Source organism: Solea solea, chromosome 9 (assembly GCF_958295425.1).
Source record: "Solea solea chromosome 9, fSolSol10.1, whole genome shotgun sequence".
NCBI lineage: Eukaryota > Metazoa > Chordata > Actinopteri > Pleuronectiformes > Soleidae > Solea > Solea solea.
Window position 1 is genome coordinate 15,024,878 of NC_081142.1, and position 25,085 is coordinate 15,049,962.

The following is a 25,085-nucleotide window of genomic DNA, read 5'->3' on the forward strand; positions in this document are numbered from 1 at the left end:
TTTAAATGTTTCAGTTTATTCTGGGCAGGTATTTCATAGCAGAGTGAAGTCACTCATCATCCGTTGAGTGCTACATTCACTTTCTCTAACTGTGTCAGTCGGTTTTGGGGCTGACCCGGTGGCATTTTTTTGTGGTAAAACAGCTGCTTCTGTGTCGGAACACTGAGCTATAGACTCTTATAAAAATGGACATAGCCCAGGAAGTAAGACAGAAGTAGCGGTTAGCCACCAGGGGGCGAATCTGCTTGCTGGTTACAAAAATAACTAGACTTGAATTATAATCTCAACAGCTGGTTTCAGGTCTTCTCCAGTAGCACACAATGTCAATTTTATAGATTTTGTTTTACCATTTAGAGAAAAATCATACACTAAAGCATGGCACATAAGAGTGAGAAGAGTGTTACAAAACTATCAAGGTAATAGTTAAATCACAAATCTCAAGGCTTTAGACTTTTATATACAGTCTGTATATAGTAAGTAAAAAAAAAAGGTGATAGTTCTCTACGTTCACCACTGTGTGTCACCACTTTGACAGTGTCATCTTTCTTTTATTGTCATTTGAGGATGCAATAAACATCTACAGTTGCTCATGTCCTGCATGCACTGATGAAGAAAAACATTTACGTAACACGATAATTGATGTAATAAAACAGGCAATCATAAAAACAATGCACTATGTAGCACCATTTACAGTTGTATAGAACATTAACGTGCATCCATAACCAGTGCTTAACACATTTATTAGACCACCACTCAAAGGCACAGCTGCTTTAAATTAACCGCATTGGTTAATTATCAAAATCTTTTTATATATATATATTAATCAATTAAATCATATTGGTTTTATATTTGCCAAATAAATAACAATAACAGTTTTAGTTTCTCTTTAAAAACCACTGTAACCTTTCTATAAGAACACATTATATACCACGTGTACAGTATTTGTGTGTACAAGTATTACTAATGTTATGGGGACCTAAATCTGTTTACACAGTCACATTATGCAGACTTGTCTTCCTTATGGGGACAAAAAGCAAGTCCCCATATCGTAAATGACTAAATTTTTTTAGGATTAGGCCAGTAGTAATTATGGTTAAGGTTAGAGGAAAGTCTCCAGGAAATGAATGTAAGTCCCCTGAAGTCATGTAAACCTGTGTGTGTGTGTGTGTGTGTGTGTCTGTGTGTCTTAATTAATGTGAACAAAGCCCTGAGTCAAGATTAAACTTTAACAGCTGTGAGGTAATCCAAGTCCAAACAGAGTCATCATTTGACAGTGGAGCTTATCACCAAACTAAATGACTTGATAATAAAGGAAGGGAACTGTGTGTGTGCGTAACAGCGTGTGTACACATGTGTGTGTGTGTGTGTGTATGTGTGTGTGTGTTATTTACCTCAAGCCAAGACATGGATGTTGGTTATTTGTTGCAGCAACTGAAACAAAGGTAAAACAAGGCAATCAGAGATGGCAGACTTCACCCCATTCACACAACAAGCCTCTGTCGGCCTCTGTTGGTCATATTGGCAAGTGCAGAAACACAGACAGACAGACAGACAGACAGAGCCACTCACACTCCCACTCCGTGGGCTGAAGTAACAACAGAAAGAGGAGGCTTTAACAATGTAAATCACGACAAGACAAGTTATTAAAAATGCCTTTATCAACTAACTGAACAAACTAATCCCTTAAAGGGAAACGGGGACAGCCAGCATCTCAAAGGACTGTCACTTTAAACTGTCACTTTGACTAACTGAGTGTGTTACATTAAACATAAGAAGAAGCAAGAAAAAGAAGCAGCAACATCAGTCTCAAAATCAAATCATAAAGTTTTTAAAACTCATCCATAAAGCTTACACAGACAGATCTAAAAGGACACAAGAAAGTCCAACGAGCCTTTTTATCCAGAGAGAAAAGAACACGACGAAGCACTTTTATTACTTCAGTGAACAGATTTGTTTATTTTCAAGTCACTCACAGAGAATAAGTCCACACAGGCTTATAAGATGCAGTGATTAAACAAACACTGATATAATATTATAATAATAATAATAATAATAATAATAAAATGCTACTTTTAATCAGCAGCCCGGACCAAATGTGCTGTCTTTCAAGCTAAATTAAATATGGAGATATTTCCATGCTTCATAGAAAAGATAGTAAAATGTAATTTCTTTCAACACTCTCTAGATAAAACTTTGTCTTGTAGACACGTAGCTAATATGTCTGGTAGTCAACAGTGTTATCAAGTAAACATTGTGTTTTGACTTCAAATTTAAGAGAATGCAATTTATGACAAACGTATTACTGTTTTACTGACATTAACGTAATGAAGTTTTACAGCCGTCGTTTCATTGACACTCACTGTTCAAATCAAGACTCATAAATGTGCACTCGTGCTTTCTGTGCTGCCGTCGGCGTCTGTGATTTCATGTCACTACAAGTCAAATAAAATTGTTTATTAAAGCGATGAACACGTGATGCTTGAATGTGATGTTACCTGCACCTTTTTACAAGAGAACATTTGAGTTTGCTCACACATATTTGACACTGTGTTTTTCTTGAGTGAGTGGAGTCTGATGTAATGGACGCTGGGAGAATAATTTGAGGAACATTAATTTGCAACATTATTAGAGATAAGTTAAAGGGGAATATCTTTAGAATCCCATTTTTTATTTATCCTTTATTTAGCCAGGAAGATCTCACTTAGATACAAGATCTCTTCTTCCAGGGAGTCCTGGTCAAGATAGCAGCACAGACAGATACAAATAGTTACAGAGACAAGACAATTTCAGATATAAAACTCACTACAGGACATAAAAGTTAAAAGGAGGTCATTAAAGGAGAGTAAAAAAAAAAAGATAACCTTAATCCGAACGCCTCAAAGAGGTAAAACAACATGTTTCTTTTTATGACAGTACATAAAATGCCTTTGAACGTGTTTAAAGAAGGCAAGTGTCTGTCGTGAAATTATGTTTTGCAGCTCATTCCATGTCCATGGTGCAGAGAAGGAGGAAGCAATTTTACCAAATTATGATTTCATTCTGGGAACATTTAAATAAAAGTCGACATTTAAAATGAATGAAATGTGCCTGTGTCAGTAAGCTCTGAACTCCAGCTCCAAACTAATCTACTATCATTCAACAGTCCTGCAATATTTTAATGAAAGTTATGTTGTGGGGTTTTTTTTGCTGATTGAGTTATACGGTTGTTCTGGGGGGTTTGTGACATATGTAAACGTGGAGGGTGTTTCTAATATTCTGTTGCATTCCTGTACTTTCCATTTTATCCAGCTCCTCTGATACCAGGACTGTTAAAAAGCAAATCTGGATTACCTTTACAGTTTATGATAACATTTATCACTGCTGATGACGATGTGCAGGACGTGTGTGTGACTCATAAACATCTTTGACCAAGTTAAATGCTTACAGAGGACGTCTTGTTTTGTTGAAGGACTTTGTCTGTGCTGACTTAACACAACTCAGAGCCGAGCTTGTTGGCTGACTGTTGATCCGGAGTTTATCTGCCTGCACTTATGACTGACTGTGGGAATGGAAAACAGGCTTGTGCACCTGCTGCCTATTTATCTTGTCGTATATGACGTTTATCTGATTCATAAAACCGATCTGTTAATGTCTGCAGTCTACATATTTGTACGAATGCCTCTGAAGACTATGGGCTGATCACGTCAATAAAGGTCCAGTGTGTTAGCGTTAAGCCGTGTTTCCGTCATGGTACAGTTCGGTTTGGTACAGTGCGGTACGGTTTGGAACGTTAAAGCCCTCGGTAAAGCTTGTGTTTCGACTGAGAACAGTTCCTTTACTTGGTAGGCGGGGTGTGCGCTGTGCACGCTGGCCACGACAGTGAGATATATAGCGTGACGTCGAACATGAGCTCAGTACTTCTCAAATAGTGGAGCGGGCCCCCCTGGGGGAGCGCGGTGAGGTGTCAGGGGGGCCATGAGAGGCAGGGCAGGACAACGCATACAGTGGTTTATACAGATAAATAAAAAATGATCAGGTTCTCAATAGTATTTCAATTCAGGGGGGGGGGCGTGAAAATAATAGAGAACCACTGGTCTAGCTCCACCCGTACCATACTGTACCATTGCTCTGCTACACCAAGGGAAGTGTACTGAAAAATGGAACCGTCAAAGGTGTATTTGAATGACTGAATAAATGAATGAATATCTTCATCAATCACTTAACACAAATTTGCCAAAAACCGAAAAAGGAATAGGCTGAAGCTTGTGGCTTCAATTTCAATTCAATTTCAATTTTGCATTGTAACTTTTAATTATTTTACATTTCAAACTTTTTTTGAATAGTTTTACACAATTTCAATTCACCATTGAGCTCATTCCATAACTCCACCCCCAAAACTGACACAACTTTTGCGAAGATTATTTATGTTTTCAAACTGTCAAAGTGAGAACCAATATGAAATAATATTGGTCCTCACTTTGACGGTTTCAAAACATGAATAATCTTCGTAAAGTTTTATTCACCACACACATAGAAAAAAGTTTTAGATTATAAAATGTCTAGACATTTTTAACAGAAAAGATGCTATGAATTATTTTTGGTACTATTCGGTTCCACTCAGTGGAAACACGGCTATTATGACATCTAGAGGTGAGACCGCAGATTGCAACTACAGTGGCCTTCATATGCCAGAAAGGATGTTGTTTTTCATTTGTCAATGGTTAATGGTTCATTTGCACTTTCCATTTGAGCTGCTGTAGAAACATGGCAGCACAAGATGACTCAGAGAAGAACATCAGAGAATTAGTTCACCCAAAACTGCTGCTCCACACGCTGAAGTCACATCCTAGACTGCACTTTCTCATAATATTGGCACAGGGGATTACCAATGAACTATTCAAGGGATGTGGTTGGTTATACACTAACAAGTCTTACTAAGGAAGGTGATGGGAAAGTACCTCTGTACAGCCACAATGGCTTATTATCAATAATAAATCATCTGTAGTTAGACAACTCCACCTCAAATGCTGAACATTTACCGTTAACTCATGAGTTAACGACCTGTGGTTTGTGACAGCTGAGATGTCTTTGTCTTGAAAATTACTTTTAGCTTTACACACAGAAAAACTCTGACGCTTTATTTAAAAACATCCTCAAGATCAGGAAATGAAGTCTAGTCTGATTTTAGACGAAGACAATAATTTGGTTTTCTTTATGTCATGTAAACAAGTTAGTCCAACTAAAATCAAGCTAGTCTTAGTCGGACTAACGTACCTGGATAATGGGAATCATAGTCAGATTACTCCTGCATGTATGCACTTAGTCGGACTTGGCGTTTTCAGCACTCGCACCAGAATTTCCTCTCCGGACTTTGACCCGGAAGTAGAAGGAGAAGTGTATTTCGTACTCAAGTACAGGAACAAAGTATTTGTACTTAGTTACATTACAAACACTGAACATAGTTAGTAGCCAGGAGCAAAGGCAGGAGACAACCAGATTTTCTTGACTTTTTCTGAAAACCTGAGAAATGGCACACGAGGAAATCTACAACTACAAACTGCTTAAGTATATCACCACTATTTTCAATTGATTCCATTCGGCTTGAAAATAATAAATGCTCTGTATTTATACAGCTTTTAGTCTCAGTCTAGTGATGATCATTCAAAATACTTTTCCCTAAAGTTCTGCCATTCATTCGTCAGTACTTTCTCTGTCATACATCATTCATACATTCATCATCCATTCATTCACGTGCCACCAGCAGCAGTTTGGGGTTAAGCCCAGGTCGTCCACATGATAATCATTTAGTCATCTGCACATTTCTACGGTCGTCCACGTAGAGACCCTTTGGGTATGAGTGTGTGCAGACTGACTGTCCGTGTAGGACAAACGTTTTCCTGTCCACGTGGAGACACTTGTTCTGTTGAAAAGAGACGGACTCCAGATTTCTGAAAATAAGAAATCATAATTTGTCATATTTTCAGTACAGCAGGTGAGTTACATCTGTTTTATTTAAGATGAATTAGCAGTAAAGTGAAAACATTCTAGTTATAACTATAATACATGAACTCTTACAACATATTTTTGAGGAAAATAGGCTTTTTTTTTACTTTCCCTGAAAGCCTCTGCCTCCTGATGTGCTCCATTACAGTCTGCCACACTTTAGATTTTTGATCACGACTCTTCTCACAGCTTTATAATGCTTTCTGGATGTGTCAGCCCCCAGCGCTGTTACAATACTTTGAAATGTGGGTCTGGCTTTTTTTTTTTATCACTTTTTGCAGTATTGCAAAGTGTGTGACAAGTTTTCAGTCAACTTTTTCTTTTCGTTCTAACCAAAGGCAGAAATCTGTCCCGAAATAATTTAAAATAGAAGATATTTTGACTTTCTGTTTCTGTGCACATGAAAATTGTAGTTATTAGTATCTACCCTTTTTTTCCAATGGTAATTTATGTCTGCAGTGTGGAGAGTCTCTTTAAGAGCCTAATTGTTGAGTTCTCAGGCAATGATGAGCGTCTGATTAGTGCTTCATTAACATAGGCGTACTAAGGTCAAACCACTACAGCCTTAATGATAAAAACCTGTAAACAACAGTGTTCCCATCAACAAATACACACATTTATTGATGGTATATTCTTAAAAAATAAAAAAACGCTCCTAAATTAGTATTGTATTGTATAAAAGTATTGATTGCCATAATGTTTTATTTCAATGATAAAACAATGATCAATGATCTCATCATCGTGAGCTAGACCACCTCTTCAGTGTGGACCTGGAGGAGTCTGTAATGATTAACTGTCTCAGCTCAGCAGTGGTGTTCTTGTTTAAAATTCTCCAATCCAACGTTGTAAAGTGAAAACCCAAGGCATCTTGTGATGCATGTGGTGACGCACGGCTGATACAAGATAAGGCTTTTTGAGCTGATAAGAAAAGCACCAGAGTCTGGGCAACGTTCAAGCAGGCTTCAGTGTAGAAATGGCACAATTGTGATTCACAAGCATGATTCACACTCGCCCCTCATTATACACACACACACACACACACACACACACACACACAGGCTTGTGGAGCTATTCTACTTAGGACTCTTCAAGACTCATTTCTAACCTTAACTTAATGGACAGAGAAAAGCTCTGTGACATTTTACTAATGCTAGTTGTTAGGAATTGGCCATAAAATAGATAACTAAACACATTTGATTTTTATTTCCTGCTGAAAACACAACAAGATAGCATTTTGTAGACATCTCCAACACCAGTCTAGTTGGTGAATTACATCAGACACTGATGTAAAAGTCAATGCTAAACAATGGTTGGTTGCTTAAAAGGATAACTGAAAATTGTTTTGATAATTTGGTGTTTGAGACCACCAAAATGTATCATTTTTTGAAGACTAATTAAGCATCTAACTAGTTGTTAATATTTTCCTAAAGGGATGAAATATTTTATTCCTGACTTAATTCAGGGTTCCCATTGGTCCTTGAAAGTTTGTGACTTAACTCTGACCCAACTATGTCCAGTTAATGTCAGGTGTGGAAAGAGTACTAATCATGCCAATTCACTTGTCCGTATCATTCAATCACCTGTCCTCAACATTGACTCACCTGTCCTCATCATTCACCTGTACTCAACATTTACCTGTCCTCATCATTCGCCTGTCCTCATCATTCACTCACCTGTCCACATCATTCATTCACCTGTCCTCACCATTCATCTTTCCTCATCATTCGCCTGTGCTCAACATTTACTTGTCCTCATCCTTCACTCGCCTGTCCTCAACATTAACTCACCTGTCCTCACCATTCATCTGTCCTCATCATTCACCTGTCCACATAATTCACCTGTCCTCATCATTCACCTGTCCTCATCCTTCACCTGTCCTCCTCATTCACCTGTCCTCATCATTCACGTCCACACCATTCATCTGTCCTCATCATTTACCTGTCCTCATCATTCACCTGTCCTCACCATTCACCTGTCCTCATCATTCACCTGTCCTCATCATTCACCTGTCCTCACCATTCACTGCCTAAGTTTCCGGTGCGTGATTTATTAATAATTTTTTACTAAGTAACGGATACAAAATGTACATAAAAATCCTACTCAACTACAGTAACGTGAGTAAATGTGTTTCATCACTTTCCACCTCTGGTAAATCCCTACGCTAACCACAATTCAAACCTTTAGCTCTGAACTCAACCATGAGGTTCTGCCTCACGACCAGGTTCCATGAGGTCTACTGGTCCTGACAAAGTCCATATTTAATCCAATGGCAAGGAGACTCCTGCACATTGTCTGAACTTGCAAGGGAACTTATTGAGACGAGACCTAACCGTTGCAGCAGTAAAAGTATTTCTGCAAGTTCAGACAGTATACAGCGACGTCAGTGTTTATGCCAAAGTTTCCTAGACAGCTAACAAATACAAGTATACACGCACAGACACACACTCTTACACATAAAGTAGTTTTGCTGCCCTGATCTCCTTGTTTTAAAACCTTATATTTAACCAATGACAACTGTCTTGGGCCATACGCTGAACCCAGGATGCAACAATGGTTGCAAACACCTCTAAAACTTTTTAAAACGGTTGTTTTCGCTCTAGCTTCATGAACAGAAACAGTTAAAAGCAGTTGCAAATTTACTTATCAATTTAAATTTGGCCTTGTATCTTATTTTCTTTTCTTACAGCACTCGATCACTAAGTAGGCAAAGATTATTATTAGCAGGGGCAGCAAAATGTAGCACAAAATGTAGCACACTTACAGTAACTACAGAAGTAACAACATTCTAGTTTACTGTTATTGTCCTAATTTAGATAAATGTCAGACGTGAGATGCTGAGTTTGGAAATATGACTCATGAGTTAGTGACTCAAGAAATGTATCGTTCAATTTTGGTTTACGGAGAAAAAGATGACAGTGACAAAAGCATTTTGTCTCTAAAGGGACTGCTCCAAGCCAAGACTTGTACAAGTACATATCATTTATATTTATATTAGAAGTAGAGCTGAAACAATGAATCAGTTCAAAGCTTTTTTCATGATTAAAACAAGATTTCCGATTGTTTAAGCTTGTTAAATGTGAGTATTTTCTTCATTTCTTTGCTCTGAATAACAAAGAAATCATTAAAAGTTAATCATTTTGGTTTGTGGACAAAACAAGACATTTGAGAACATCGTCATTTCCAGGTTGTTGACCAACACCGATCAACATTTTTTAAGGTTTTCTGATATTCTATGGACCAAACGATTAATGGAGAAAATAATCGACAGATGAATGGATTATAAAAAATTTCGTTAGTTGCAGCTCTAATTATGAGGCAACGGCCACATAACATTCCAAAGTAGAGAAGAACACTGGCAGTGCCTCTGCTGTGTCGTTCTGTATTTCAGTGATGTTTTCTCAAGGTTTCTTTTCTGTCTCTGTCTGCATTCTAAAGAACCTGCTCTTCAACACTGATTTCTGGGGAAGAGACAATTCAAAAGGGGGGGGGGGGACGGATGTAGGCACTGGCTCTGCAAATGTTTGCCTCAGATAAACCTGGGGGATAAAAGATAAGACGAAGAAAAGGTGTCTCCAGGAGAGGGACACTATCTAATGGTCACTGACAGGACAGACATGTCTAGTTCCCCGTGTCTCCTTTTAACCTGAGGACACGGACCGAGTGTCACTGTTTCCCACAACACAGAAATCTGGTCCGACAAGGCAGATTCATCCCTGATAAGACAGCGAGAAGCTCCTGTGTTTTTACAAATCTCCCTGCAGAAACCTTACACCTCTATCTGATGGGATGGATAGACAAAAAAAGGAAGGCACAACAAAAAAAAGGGGATGACACAGGATTAAATGAACTCATGTTTTAGCCAAGTCTTCAAGAAGACACATAACAGGTCTGTCTGTGGGGGGGTTATAGAGACAGAATGAAGGAAGCAGATATGGAGGAAGGAAAGAGATAAAGACAGGAGGAGGGTACACATAAATATTTGGGGAAATACGTTTTTAAAATGGTTTGGAAGCTCAAAATATCCCAGCAGCTAAACGGAAATGTCGATGCATCTGCGAGAGGGAAAACAACTTCAGAACACATGCTGCACTGCTCAGTAGATAAATACTATGGAGTATATTATACAAATATTACCACAGGGCAGGTCCATGTGGGAGTGCTGCAATGACACTTTAACAAATAATAATAAAATTCACACTATTGTGTTTTTTTAACAGGCCACGTCGTGGGAAAGTTGCAGAAAACATAAAGTTATAGCATTATAGTGATTCATTCATTCATTTGAACATTTATCCCTTAGCAGTTAAAGCCTAACCGTAAACTTAAAGGGCGGTTTCATACATGTGTTTCCCCCATTGGATCACATCCACTATCTGACGATAGAATAACACATTTATCTGTGGAAATTAATTAAAAAAATTTATTTTGGGTGGGTGAAATAGCCCTTTAGCCTGATTACAATTTAAATTTAAGTCATATACTTTAAAAGTTCCTCAGAAATTAGGTTCTGCTTCATTGAGACCAGGTTTTGGACTCAATGAGGACTACTGGTCCTGACAAGGTCAGTGTGTATGACAAAAAGAGCGAACAAACACCTCGTTTCACTCACCTCAGCAGCGTCTCGTCTTTTCCCTCGTTGTTGTTTTGTTGTAGGAACAGAAAAATGCAGCCTCGCCAGTTGTAGGAAGCTGTGTGGGTCAGTGTGTGTCTGTGTGTGTGTCTGTGTGTGTGACAGTGTGTGTCAGTGTGTGCGTGTGTGTGTCAGTCAGGTAACGCTGCAGCAGCTGTCGCTCTTATCCATGTTTTCATTGCTGTAAACTTTTTAAAGTTGTCTCGTTAGTCAGTCAGTCAGACTTCAAACGCCTGCAACCCACACGCCGCTGCGCGAGCGCCCGTCACCGTGACGTCGACCGCCGGCGTCACGTGACAGGACATGTTGCTGCGCGAGTATAAACAACTTTACTACACCAAGCACGAGGTTTGCTGAAGCCGCCTTTTCTGCCGCTGCTGCTGCCGCTGCTAGTCTGCAGTTACACAGTCGGAATGTGACACCTCTCACACACATTATCTATTTATCTGCCCATCTATTATTTATTTATGTTATGCAGCAGTATCAATGGCCTGCAGTGTTGTAATATAACAAAGTACACATACTTTGTTACCGTTTCTAAGTACAAAATTCATGTATCTGTACTTTGCTACTCATGTTTATAGCAACTTTTACTTTTACTAAATGTCCTCTAACTATCTTTGTTACTCGTTACTACCAAATAAAATCAGAAGAAGAAGTGTTGGTAATGGTCAGTATTTATATAGAGCTTTTCTAGTCTTACACTACAGTTTTGCCATACACACTCATGCTCAGGAATCAAACCCACAACCTTCCGGTTGAAAGACAATCCATGCGCAATCGTAACTCCTGCCTTTTTTATTACTTTTACTTCTAAACCTTAAGTACATTTTATATCAGACAATGACTTTTGATACGTAGGTACAGTAAATGTTATATACTTTAAGAATTTTACTTAATTAATATTATAAAAAAAAGTGACTTCAACTTCTACCAAAGTCCTTTTCTGGTAAGGTACTTGTACTAATACCTTTAATTATCCCTTTTAGGTACTTTATACAACACTGATAACCTGTCCTAGACACTACTTGTCCATTGCCTTGTACAGTCTCACCATTATTCATCGCTTCTAATATTTTCTCATGACAAAACTCGTTTAACGCCAGTAAAAAAAGACATGAGCTCAGCTGCGGAACTCAGCAAATACTTGAGTGTTAACAAAATCCAAAAGATGAGTCCACATCACAATTAAACCAAAAATGAAAAATCTCTAAAACAAAAAATATGAAACAATATATGAAAACAATCTTTCACTGTTGTATGTGGAAAGATACAAGGAGAAAACTATTTAAATCTGTGAGTTTTAGCCAAAATATGCAGAATGAGTTTTAACAAAATCCAAAAATCTCTAAAACAAAAAATATGAAACAATATAAGAAAACAATCTTTCACTGTTGTATGTGGAAAGATACAAGGAGAAAACTATTTAAATCTGTGAGTTTTAGCCAAAATATGCAGAATGAGTTTTAACAAAATCCAAAAATCTCTAAAACAAAAAATATGAAACAATATAAGAAAACAATCTTTCACTGTTGTATGTGGAAAGATACAAGGAGAAAACTATTTAAATCTGTGAGTTTTAGCCAAAATATGCAGAATGAGTTTTAACAAAATCCAAAAATCTCTAAAACAAAAAAATAAACAATCTATATCAGTATAAATTAACTATTTATCTACTATATCACCATTGTATGTGGAAAAATACAGACTATTTCGTTTAGGATCTGTAATCATTTATTTCGTAAAGTCAATAAGCAAAGTAAGTGGTTAAAATGTAACAGTTTAACTCAAAACCGTTTTTAAATCTTTAACCAAAGGATGGTAGAAGATGGGTTAAATGCAGGCATTTCACTAAGATATATAAGATTGATTTAAAAAAAGCACAGGTAAATATTGTATTTCCTGTCTGTCAAAGAAATAAGCAAACACTATTTTCTTAACATGTCAGTTTTCAGGTCTGATATGCAAACAATGTTTGAAGTCGTGCAGGAGACAAAAACCGTTCACCTACATATTTTCCATCTTTGTGTCACAGGTTTGCACTTATTAGACAAAGCAACCTTGGTCAACCTGCGTCACTTCCTTTTCACACCTGCGCCTCTCTGCTGTTTTTACTGATAAAGTGTTTGAGTGGCGAGGTCAGCGCGTGATCCATAAAGTCCACGGTCTTACTCAGACACACGTTGAGTGAGTTTAGTCGCCGCGTGATGTCATCTCTGCGTCTCTGACCTTGCTTTGTTGACTGTCACCATCAAACCCCCGCTGACATCGTGCTTCATCTCTGCAGACGCAGTTATCTGTGTGTGAAGTGTGGCTGACGAGACAAAGGATGCCAGAGTTTGCAGGGCTTGCTGGACGGTGGTTCTCCTCAGTGTGACATCGATATGCGTCAGGTGTCACAGCAACCACAATACCGGCATACAAGAAATTTAAAAAAATATTGTGCTCTGGGAATTTAATTGCATTTTAATCTACTTTGTTATTTATATTTCTAGCAACTTTTACTTTTACTTCACTACATTTCCTCTAACTGTCTTTGTTACTTGTTACTACCAAATAAAATCAGAAGAAGAAGAGTTGGTAATGGTCTGTACTTATATAGAGCTTTTCTATTCTTGGTGCAACATGGGGTTAAGTGTCTTGCTCAAGGACACATATAGACCAGCAGAGCCAGGAATTGAACCCCCAGCCTTCCATTTGAAACAACTCACCCTATCACTTAGCCACCATGGCTCAATTCTTACTCCTCACCTTTATAATACTTTTACTTCTAAAACTTAACTACATTTTAGATCAGAAAACTGCTTTTGATACTTAAGTACAGTAAGTGTACACATGAATTGTGTTAAATGATGTAATCTGATAAATGATTGCGTGTCACCATTGTACGTGGAAAGATACACAGCAGAAACGATATCGTTTAGGGTCCGTAAACGTTTATTTCATGAAGTCAGAAAGCATATAATTGGTTAAAATGACAGTTAGACTGGACTCAATTGAACAAATTTGTATGTTTAGCCAAAATCCAATTGCACCACCGCCTGTTGATGTCCAAAGGATTATAATTATAATTATTATTTAAACACAAAATAATGTACTTTTAGTAGCAATACCTGAAGTGCTTTGGACATACGGTAAAGCACCAGTTTGGAAGACATTACATTAGCATTTTCACCTTTGAGGCAGAAAAGAACGAATTAAATGATAAGCAGATAAGCAGAAAAAAGTGCTTTTTGAAAACAAGTTTGAGCTTGACCAGAAACATATAGAAGCATCGTTGTTGTTTTTTCTTGTGTGCCTAGAGTTGGAGTCCCAGCTGCTTCCATGTCTAAAAGCATCAGACCACGATCCTCCTGAACTTCGGCGACTGAAATCTCCTCCCTCACTTGGAGTAATGAGCAAACGGAGACTGCTCGCTGACTTTGTTCTAGAGAGAAACGAACAGCAAAGGTGTTAAAAGAGAGAAATAACAATTCATATAACTATAAGTACAAATACTTTGTTACTGAACTTGAGCACAACATTCTCTTATCTGTACTTCACTTTGTTATTTATATTTCTAGCAACTTTCACTTTTACTCCACTACTTTGTAACTCGTTACTACCAATTAAAATCAGAAGAAGAAGAAGAGTTGGTAATGGTCTGTATTTATATAGAGCTTTTTCAGTCTTGAAATGAGCTGCTTTACACGACAGTTGTCACACATTCACACATCTTTCACACGCTGCAACATGGGGTTAAGTGTCTTGCTCAAGGACACTTATAGACTAGCAGAGGCAGGAATTGAACCTGCAACCTTCCAATTGAAAGACAACTCGCCCTGCCACTACCATCCTAACTCCTCACTTTTTTAATACATTTACATCTTTTACTTCTAAAACGTAAGTACATTTTATATGAGAAAATTACTTTTGATACTTGTACAAACAGTACAGTAAGTATCATATACTGTATTGCTTAAGTAATATTATAAAAAGTGACTTCAACTTCTACCAAAATCATTTTCTGGTCACATATTTTTACTCAAATATCCCTTTTAGGTACTTTATACACGACAGCTTGCGACCAACGCGCAGTAATGCTCTGTTTGTATTGGACATCTGGTTCCACAGATCTAGAACGTACTTCAGTGATGTTTCAGTGTCGCAGTGACACATTCTCATCTTCCCTTTTCTCTTATATACATAGATTGTGAACCATTATCTGTCAGCTCATTTCAGCTTAGCATAACCAGAGGCGTAACGCTCGGCTAACTCCCCCCCGAAAAAAATCAAGTGTCTATAGCATTCATATGCTAATTTGGTGAATGTTGAAATGTGAACATGCGTGATCCTGTCAGGCCGCGCCACAGGCATCCACGATGAGTCATGGCACTGAGAGGCACAAATTGCCTTTGCCTCTTGTAAGTTATGGAGGACACGATTATTTATTTTTATAGCTACCCTATAATTTGTATTTCTTCCAAAGGAAAAAAAAAAACCCACACAAATGTACTTATTTGCTTAGAGAATAAATCAGGCATTTTGAAAAGGAAATGTCTTGGAAGTTCTCTTCATTCTGTCTCCACTTAAATCAGCTCAAATCAGCTGTTTTGACCTCATGTTGTGGACCATTACAATCCAACATAATATCCTTTACAGTGGTGTGGCTGTAAAGATTTAAAGATAGAAGTCACCGTAATAATAATTCTCCTGTTTTGCTTACTGCGCTCCAAAAACAGTGTTTTTTCACACGGTGGAGCCCTGATTCTTGGTTACACTTTAACCTAAAATGTCATCTAAGGACTCGAGGAAGCGGTGCGTAAATACCTGCTGACACACTGACGGAGTGTTAATGATAAGCTTTCATTTCTTAAGGAAACTAAAAAAAAAACTGTCCCGTCAGTAACACTTGTAGTCAGCCTTCCTGTTTGTGTCAAAAAAAAAGAGCAGAAAACCACGAGTGATGACGAGAAAGAAAGAAAGAAAGAAAGAATACAGAAAGAAAGAAAGAAAGAAAGAAAGAGATGACTGGCAGCTGAACACACTTCAAATGCAAGACCTTTACTCACTGCCAGTGTTCAGTAGCCTGTGGAGTGAGACATTGCTGCTGCAGGGGTTCTGCTGTCGTATCATTGTTTACTATGTGTTATTTTCTCTTTTTAATATCATGCATTTGATTGTTTTGTTCTTTGTGTGGAAGTTTGTGACCCATCTAAATGTGGCATAGACCCCGCCCTGACTGTGTTTACACATGGCAGCAATAATGTCCGTGTGTCCACTATCTTGGTATGTGCAAGACAGTCTGCCCCACACAAGTACACATCAAAACTGTGTTGTTTTGTTTTTTTGGACTAAGACGCACTATCATTGACATTTAACTCATTTTGAATTGTTTTTATAATTAACAATTTATATTAATTTCATACTCCACAACAGAAAATAATTATTATTACACAGGCTACTACTTGCCACATTCAACCACTTTTCATGCATATATGTATGTATGTACAGTATGTGTATATATGTATGTATGTATGTGTATGTATGTATACATATATATATATATATATATATATATATACATATATATATACATATATATATATAATGTTTGTGTGTGTGTGGGCACGTGTGAGTATGAGTAGGACAGTTTCAGGGGAACTGGTTGTCAGTAAGGTTAAAACGTGCTATTTCCTTTCTGAGTCTATAATAGACGTATGTTAAGTCTGAGTAATAAACATGAACCCCAGCAGTTTGTCATATTACCACAGAAACAACGAACACCAAGCCCATAAGGTTGATGGAAAAGGTGTTATCTGCAGATCTCGACCTTTCAGCCAAAACTGTTACTAAAGAACCATCTACCAGTACCAGCATATCTAGAAAATTAAATAAGTTACCTACATTTTAGTTTTATTCACATGTCCCCTAACAATTAAATGGTTAAAAATGTTATTTTACATCTCTAATAAAACGCCAAACGCTCTTTTCGACCTCACCAATGGCACACCGTCGAGCCTCTCAAAGTTGGACCTCGACGATTTGAAACATTTCATGATGAAGACCACCACCGTGAGCACCAGGATGATGCAGAAGATGCAGAGGATGGCCACGAGGCCGGGGTTCTTCACAAAGCTGTCATTTCCCCAGTCGTGTAAATCGGCTGAGGGACACACAGACACAAATGTGAACTGAAATTTGTCATCGTCAGTTACTGGCAAATCATTTTCAAAGTCACCATACTGCATATTTGGTGTTGAACATCAGCTCATGGTTAAGTCAAGGGTTGCCAATCGTTTTGATCAATTTTCTATGATTCAAAATAAAACCATAAACCTTCAGCTATAGTCTGACCTGGACTGGTTGAATTAACAGTGGTTTCCACAGTGACGTTTGGTAATCCTGTTGTTGTTGGTGGGAGTGTCAAGCCGGTGGAATCTGTCTCGTTGGACGTGGGGTTGGTCGTTGGAGCCTCAGTAGTGCTGTTGAAGTGGGGTTGAAGTGGCGACGTCGTGGGTGGAGCTGGAGACGACGTTGTGGGGTTCTGGGGTGTTGTGGTTTGACCCTGTGCCGAGTTGTCGGTGGTTTTCCCAGTGGGCTGTGTAGCAAGTGTGGTTGACTTGCTCGTCGGTGGTGCTGCAGTGGTGATGGTGGTGGTGGTGGTGGTGGTGGTGATGGGGTTGATGGTGGTGGTGGTGGTGGTGGTGATGGTGGTGGTGGTGGCGGTGGTGGTGGTGGCGATGGGGTTGATGGTGGTGGTGGTGGCGATGGGGTTGATGGTGGTGGTGGTGGAGATGGGGTTGATGGTGGTGGTGGTGGCGATGGGGTTGATGGTGGTGGTGGTGGAGATGGGGTTGATGGTGGGGATGTCTGCAAAGGATCATATAGCAGAGACTATATGATGATGCACATCATTCAGACCTATGGGGTCATAACTGTTGTTTTTTCCAAGACCGATAACAACGGAAACTCCACTTAAGATAGCTTCACTGGATGACACAGCAAACACATAGAGTGTAAACACTAATACAGGGGTGTATAAAGGCCACAGAAAACAACAACAACAACAACAACAACAACAACAACAACAACAACGTGCAAGAAAAATAAAACAAGGGGTTTGAGAGGTTTTTTGGTTGAGTAGCCATTCTCGAGCCGGTCTTGTTTCTGCTGCTTATTGCAGGAGCAGCTGAGACTTTTCACCACCTCATTTTTACTCTCCCAGCTTTATTCAACTTCATCCTGTCAGAGTTCACACCACAGCAGCAGCAGCAGCAGCAGCAGCAGCCTTGATACAGACACCCAGCTTTTACCACAACAACAGATAACACCATGTGATTTTGTTGCAGTGACCTGAATTACCATCCTTTTCATGTTTGACTGGCACTCCGACTGGCATAGTACCTTTGGGGCTGGGACGCTGCCCTTTTTTTTATCTTATCCCACAGAAATACTAATTCTTTACCTTCCAAATATCTGAAAATCCATATAGTTTGCTTGTTTTACATAAAGTCAAATAAACTAGGGGGAAGGGAAAATAGGGAAAATACTCCTGCATGGTAAAACCATGACTGCAAATGTGTACATAGGGCGGTTAATGAATGAAAAATTCAAACATAACACATCAGAAAACCAGGATTCACAAAAAGCTCTATTTGATAGAGAAAAAACCCAACTTTTTTATATGATTAGAAAAATCAATAAAATGTTTTTTCCCTCTTTCGTATTTACCTTTAGTCTAAGTATCGCCATCATCTGCAGCCGAAAAGGTCACAATCTGCAACGACTCGGAAACTGAGCAGTTGTGAGTCAGAACTCTTACTTTGTTTTTTGACATAGTTAAGGACATATTTGAACGAAGTTTTGCATGTTTCTTACGTTCATTTCTACCTGATTTAACACATGCTTTCAAAGCACTTGAAGTCTCAGCATTAAGCTGTTTTACATAATTCAATCTCACCTTTTTTTTTTCCTGTTTTCAGTGTTGGTTTGACTTGTTCTGACCTAAGTGTGTTTGCAGGGGGTCTCCGACACATGGATTTGTTCATCTTTCTTCATTATCAGTAGATCCCCCCCCCACACACACACACACACCATCACCTCAGCCATCTTTTTCTGTATTTTGCATTTTAAACCTCTGGTGTTCATTTCTGTATTGAATGTGTCCGTTTTATCTTATCTTAAATTCTTTATCATTGGCTTTTTCATTTGTTCCTTTTATTTTATCTTAACTTTTGTCTCTTTGATTTATCTTGTTGTATAATATGTAAAGAGATTGAGTGAAAGGCGCTTACAAATAAATTATATTACTGTATTGTTATATTATATAGTGGTAGTGGTAGTAGTAGTAGTAGTAGTAGTAGTAAGAGTAGTAATAGTAGTAGTAGTAATAGTAGTAGTAGTAGTAGAAGTAGAAGAAGTAGTAAGTAGTAGTAGTAGAAGTAGTAGAAGTAGAAGGAGTAGTAGTAATAGTAGTAGTAGTAGAAGAAGTAGTAGAAGTAGTAGTAGTAGTAGAAGAAGTAGTAGAAGTAGTAGTAGTAGTAGTAGTAGTAGTAGAAGTAGTAGTAGTGATAGTAGTGGTGGTGGTAGAAGTAGTAGTAGTAGTAGTGGTAGCAGTGGTGGTGGTAGTAGTAGTAGTAATAGTAGTAGAAGTAGTAGTGGTAGTGGTAGTAGTAGTAGTAATAGTTGTAATAGTAGAAGTAGTTGTGGCAGTAGCAGTAGTAACAGTAGTAATAGTAGTAGAAGTAGTAACAGTAGTAATAGTAGTAGAAGTAGTAGTAGTAGTAGTAGTAGTAGTAGAAGAAGTAGTAGAAGTAGTAGTAGTAGTAGAAGTAGTAGAAGTAGTAGTAGTAGTAGTAGTAGAAGTAGTAGTAGTGGTGTGTTAGTGTCTCACATTTCCCCAACAACTGAGACATGAGTGCATTTAAATGTTTCCTTATCTACAGTTTCCTAACCTCTGTTGTGTTTCCTTTTTGCAGTTATTGTAAAATATTTCATATTATCACGATAATCCACTATGTTCACATCCAGTTTGAAGAGAGTCAAAGCTTGTGTGCTAGTGCCCCCCGTAGGCTGTGCACAGCCGGTTTTTTTTAATTTTATTGTATTTTTTAAATTTAAATGCACAAGAACTACATTTACTGGGGGAAAAAACATTTTCCTTCTTACTTTGATTTATCTTTATTAAGAGATCTGTACATACCACCATATTTATTTATACTCACACCACTCCATAATCATTTGTGTTTGATTAGCACATTCTGCTGCCATATTGATACTCCTATCACTTCATAAGCTCTTTTTCTACCTTCTTACTCTTGTCCATAATCTCATATTTTATACGGCCATATTTGTACTCTTTCATCACAACGATATGTACATATTTGCGTCTATACCTCACTGCTATGCCGTCTGTATTTCGTTGCCTTGTGACACGTGTAATGTCTATAAAGTTGAATCTAATCTAAATTTAGTTCCAACCTCACTGATCCTGAATTTCTTGTCGACACACACAAAGGGCAAACCATCAGGTATGCTTATATTTACATAAAGGGCAACAATCTAGAATACGGTAGGGATTAAAACTTGTATAAGAACTTTCAAAAGCTTAAATTGTACTGTGTATCGCTATCAGTGGATATGTGTATAATGTGCTATATATACACATACATAAACTGACATGTTTTAGTTTCAGAACAGCTATTGTAAACTTCGAATTTCAAGTTTTAAACTAAAAGATATGATCATTTCCTTAAAGTTTATAGCAAAAAACATATACACGACAACCAATCAGTGCCCAGCAGCTGCTGTGGACTGTGTTTGACGGAAAGATCCACATCAGCCTCTAATTTAATGGATGTTTGATCAACTAATGGAGCTTCTGTCTCCAGTTCAGTTGAGTTTAAGTTTCAGATGACGCTGATGTGGACTCTGCAGTGTGTTTTGGAAAAAAAAAAAAAAAAAAAGGATCAACAGTCAGGAAGTGTTCTGTGCTTCGTGGTGATGCTGGGAGAAAAGCTGAATGTCAGCTTGCAATGTGAAGGTGTGTGTGTGTGTGTGTGTGTGTGTGTGTGTGTGAGAGAGAGAGAAAAGAGAAGAGAAGAGGAGTGTTTGCACAAGTAGCAGACATCACAACAGGTTTACACACTCTCACTCTGCAAATATTTGCTGGTTTCCACCCAGACGCATCTTTCCATTTACATGTACTTCATGATTTACTGACTGGGCTTCAGTATCTCACTGTAATTTGTGAACAAATGAATACATAAAGTAGAGAAACACGACACAGTAACACAGTCACTCATGTGGTGTTCTAATACAGATACTGCTTCGGTACATACAGCACATTTCAAACACTACAAATACAACATTTCCTGCCTGCACAGACACAAACCCCGCTGAACCTCTTGTTTCACATTATTTCACACCTTCACAACATTTCAATGAAACATTTTTGGGAAATACTTGAACAGGGAAACACGTCATCAACATGAATTCATGTGGAGAAAGCTGACTTACGTGTACAGACTGCCACTGCGAACAGGGACACCACCAGGGCGGTGAGGCGCATCACTGCAGGCATGTTACGAGAAGACTGGCACTCATGACGAGGACGACGACGACATTAAGGCACAAACACACACCACATCCTTGACCACAGGATGTGTTGAATGCCTGAGGCGGAGTGCCCTGACTGCAGGGCTGGTGCAGGTTCAGCCCTTCAGGCGGCTGCTGCTTAGTCAATGTTTGAACAGGAGCTGTTATTGTTATTGCTTTGCAAAGCTGGGCGTGAACTTTTACTTTGTTCCTTCTAAATGCCACTTCACTGCGACGACTTCAGTGCAACATCAAAAACGATGAAGTTATGTCTTTTCAGTCAGATTTGATGTTTAAATGTTTATCGTGCGGATGATCTAGAACAGGGGTGGTCAAGTTTGTTTGTTTTTTAACGAGGGCCAGATTTGATCATGTGAATATTTCCAGGGGTCAATGGTCCCTTAAGACCTTTTTTTTTTTTTTACAGTAAAAGTACATACAAATACATAATCGTTTTATTTTCATTGCCACAATTTTCATTTTTAAATGGCAATGTAACAAAATCTAACTCATGCAGGAGTGAACAAAACAAAACATTCTGCCTTTCTTTCACATCTGGAGGCAGATATCAACATGTTCTGTCCCAGGCCATCCCTGGACATAAATAATACATATAGGATTGTAATGCCTTATAGGTCATACTGTGTCGAAATTTGTGTTTACACTTGGATCCTATAATTAAACTTCAGAAAAGAGCAACTAGAACAATAAATACATAAAGCTGGACATCTGGAATCCACTCATCAGTTTTTCATAGGATATTCATTGTTAAAATTTCGAATTTTTACGTGTGGTGAATACAATTCTGTTTGCATTCAGACATTCTTTAAACTATGAGGAGGAGATTGTAATTTACCAGGATTTATTTATGTTTGAAACAAGTATTAGACACAGACATGTGTCAGTTTTGGGGGTAAAGTTATGGAACAAATTGATGAAATGAAAATTGTGTAAAAACTCACTTACAATGCAAATTGAAAGTCTAGTAGTATAAATGTAAGTGCAATGTTTTATATTTTTTAGCCTATTCCTTTTCCGGTTATTGGCATAATTGTGTAAAAATGATCTCGCTTTATGTTTACATTTTTTTATGAACGTAACCAAAATAAAGATATTCATTCATTACAAAACCAAAGCTGCGGGTCGTACAAAATCTGACCGAGAGCAGTGATTGTCCCGCGCGCTGGACTTTAGCCATGTCTGCTCCAGAAGAGAAACATCTTTGACATTTCACATTCTCTTAGGGTGATATTGATGTGGCGCTTTCTCACTTAACTTACATGACACAGCTGAAACCCCAATGAAATGCTGAACAGTCATTCTTGTGTAAATACAATCAAAACCTTTTTACGCTAGAATATACCCGGGGTATAATCTAGCTTAAGCTGCTTAAAACCCCGACTGGACTGGGGGTATACTATGGCCTGTCACGCCAGGTCTTCTTGTTCAAGAGTAAATATAAAATGAACATTATTCTAAATTAGGAGCAATTAAAAATCACGTACTGGACATTCGGTTGAATTAGTTTTATTCAATTTAAGCACATTATTATCTATTAAATAAATGACTGTATTTTATACACACATTAACAATTCGATGGCACCTAACGTACAGTATGTTGGACAATAAATTAAAATTAAACACTGCTCTTTGGTAGTTTCACAAAAAAATGTTTTTAATCTTTCAAAATGTCCCGATCAAGCCTTTTTTTTTTTTTTTAATTAGTAAGAACATAATAATAAGTTACCCCAAGAAAATCATCACATACAGAAAATAGAATTTCTCTTAAATTTGTTTTGTATTAATAATCGGTAAAAAAAAACAAAAAAAACCACTGATTCTATATTTATAGAATAGTATGTTAATGACACTGGCGGCTCAGATTTCCCTGCAAATAAAAACAGCAGCAGCATCAAAGACGAAGTCAACACGGTGAAATAATACACATTCGCCGAGCACTTTATCAGGAACACACCTGCTTATTCATTATTCATGTGAAATATCGTGTGGAGACACTGTGATGTGACCGGATTTGATACGACATGATTGTCGGTAACCAAAGTGTTTCTGAAAGAGTCTCTGGAGTTGACTTTGACTGAGTTTGAAAAATAAGAAAAACAGTCTGCAACCACTTTATGTTCCTTTTGTGCGTGGAACTACAGGATGGGTAGAAAATATTATTGGTCACTAAAAGAGGAAAAACCTGGTTCCAGTGGATTTTATGAAGCATTTGGGTGTCTATTCCTGCAGTGTAGTTATAGACGGCAGGTTCTTTCTAGGTCAGACAGTTCCCACTGTCACTTCCTCTGTGTTTGACATGTGTTGACAGCTGTTGGAGCAGCTTTCAAAGCATGAAACTGGATTTTCACGCAAGCCAATAACAAACAAATAAACACAAAAAATAATACACAAAGTGAAGCCACTGCTGTTAACTTTGTGCAGCTTAAGTTAAAAGTGTGTTGATGTTTCAGGATACGTTCAGGTTAATAACGCTCTTCCTCAGTTTTGAACTGAAGCATTCTCGTTGCTTCTAGCTGCCCCTTTCCCTAACTTTCTCAGAACGAGAATATGGAATGTAGAAATGTGTCACACCAAAAATAAATAAATTCAAAATAGCAACTGCTACCCAGTAAACAAGACGCCCGTCAACAGCTCGTTCTGCAAATATCAACTCTATTGCCAGTGTTTGCACAGGTATCCTTTAGCACGATGGTTTCCAAACTTGACAAAACATTGAGCTCTCGAAGTAACACCATTATTAACCGACGTCAAAATACAGTGGATATAAATAGGTCGAGCAAAGTCAGCTACAGACTTTTCACAGGAGGCAGATTTATTCCTCAAGTATACTTCACACACTGGTGTAGTGAAATTAGATTAAGATGGAGCGAGAGATCCGGTGACTCATTTCATTTCGTTTCATTTTCTACACACTCTGATCAAAAGGCCTCAGCTTGGTATATAACAGTAAACAATACTTCTGATTTTCCTCCAAGCACCAGCAGAGGAAGCTTGCGTACCGTACAACTGTTTGAGAACCATGGCTTTAGAACATAAACCCACCCCGGGTGAGAAACTGGAAGACAGAGATCATGTTCTAAATTCAACAAACAAGAGAAACGTGTAAGCAAACAACAAGCTTGTAACCGAACACTATAGAAATCCCTCACACTGGGTTCATTTAACCCATTAAGTCGTAACTAAAGCATTTTGAACAGATTTGCTCTTGTAAAAATGTTTATAGGTAAATGTACCAACAAAAACACGGTCAACTTTCACCACAGTGTCTTTAGCCATCTGGCTAACTAGTCAAAGGTGTGGAAAAATACAGTAGAAAAGACATTCCCCTTAAACAGCAGGCGTACTGTTCATATCCTGATTACATCATTAAACAAACTTAAAGCTTATTATACAGTCGTATATTGTACAATGCTGTGCAAGTTTTATGTTGGTCCAGTCTTATTATACCCCTTAATGTTCTAGTGTCGAAGTTAAATTATAATGATATTTTGTTTGTGTCACTTTTGTTTGTTTGTAATTGTCGTTTTCATTACCACAGAATAAGCCTCTCTGTTGGATCACCGTGTGTTCAATGGACAAACTTCTCCAGAGAAATTCAGCTGCAACAAACAACATCACCAGTAGATGTAGCCAAATCCTACACAATGCAACTTGAAGCAATATCCAACTCTTGTTCCAGGTCAACTCCACCAAAATCATATGTCAACAACACAGACTTCATACATCTGATCTGTGGCATTTAACGGGAGTCAGGCGAGCAACAACAGGAGAGCATGTCAGGTTCCACATCAGTCAAACCAGCACAGACATCTGACACTGGAGTGTGGACTCACTAAAACTGGACAGAAGGCGGCTGAAAAAAGCAGTCTGGTCT

At 38.1% G+C, this 25,085-nt stretch overlaps 2 protein-coding genes across 2 annotated transcripts in view; both read right to left on the reverse strand.

The window, feature by feature from the left end:
- Positions 1–10,833, reverse strand: part of LOC131466117 (cAMP-specific 3',5'-cyclic phosphodiesterase 4D-like) — a 93,717-nt gene extending 82,884 nt beyond the window's left edge. The window contains exons 1-2 of the mRNA XM_058639268.1: positions 10,592–10,833; positions 1,392–1,431 (exon numbers count right to left, since the gene is read on the reverse strand). Coding sequence (XP_058495251.1) covers positions 1,392–1,406 — 15 coding nt within the window. The 5' untranslated portion in view covers positions 1,407–1,431; positions 10,592–10,833. The remainder of the gene's footprint in view (positions 1–1,391; positions 1,432–10,591) is intronic.
- A 2,695-nt stretch (positions 10,834–13,528) lies between these two features.
- On the reverse strand, positions 13,529–17,471 carry LOC131465692 (integumentary mucin C.1-like; the record flags this gene model as incomplete). The annotated part of the gene is made up of 3 exons (XM_058638558.1): positions 13,529–14,039; positions 16,594–16,757; positions 16,949–17,471. Coding segments are annotated over 3 exons (732 nt in total), but the record flags the coding sequence as incomplete, so codon positions are not given.
- Positions 17,472–25,085: the final 7,614 nt, after the last annotated feature.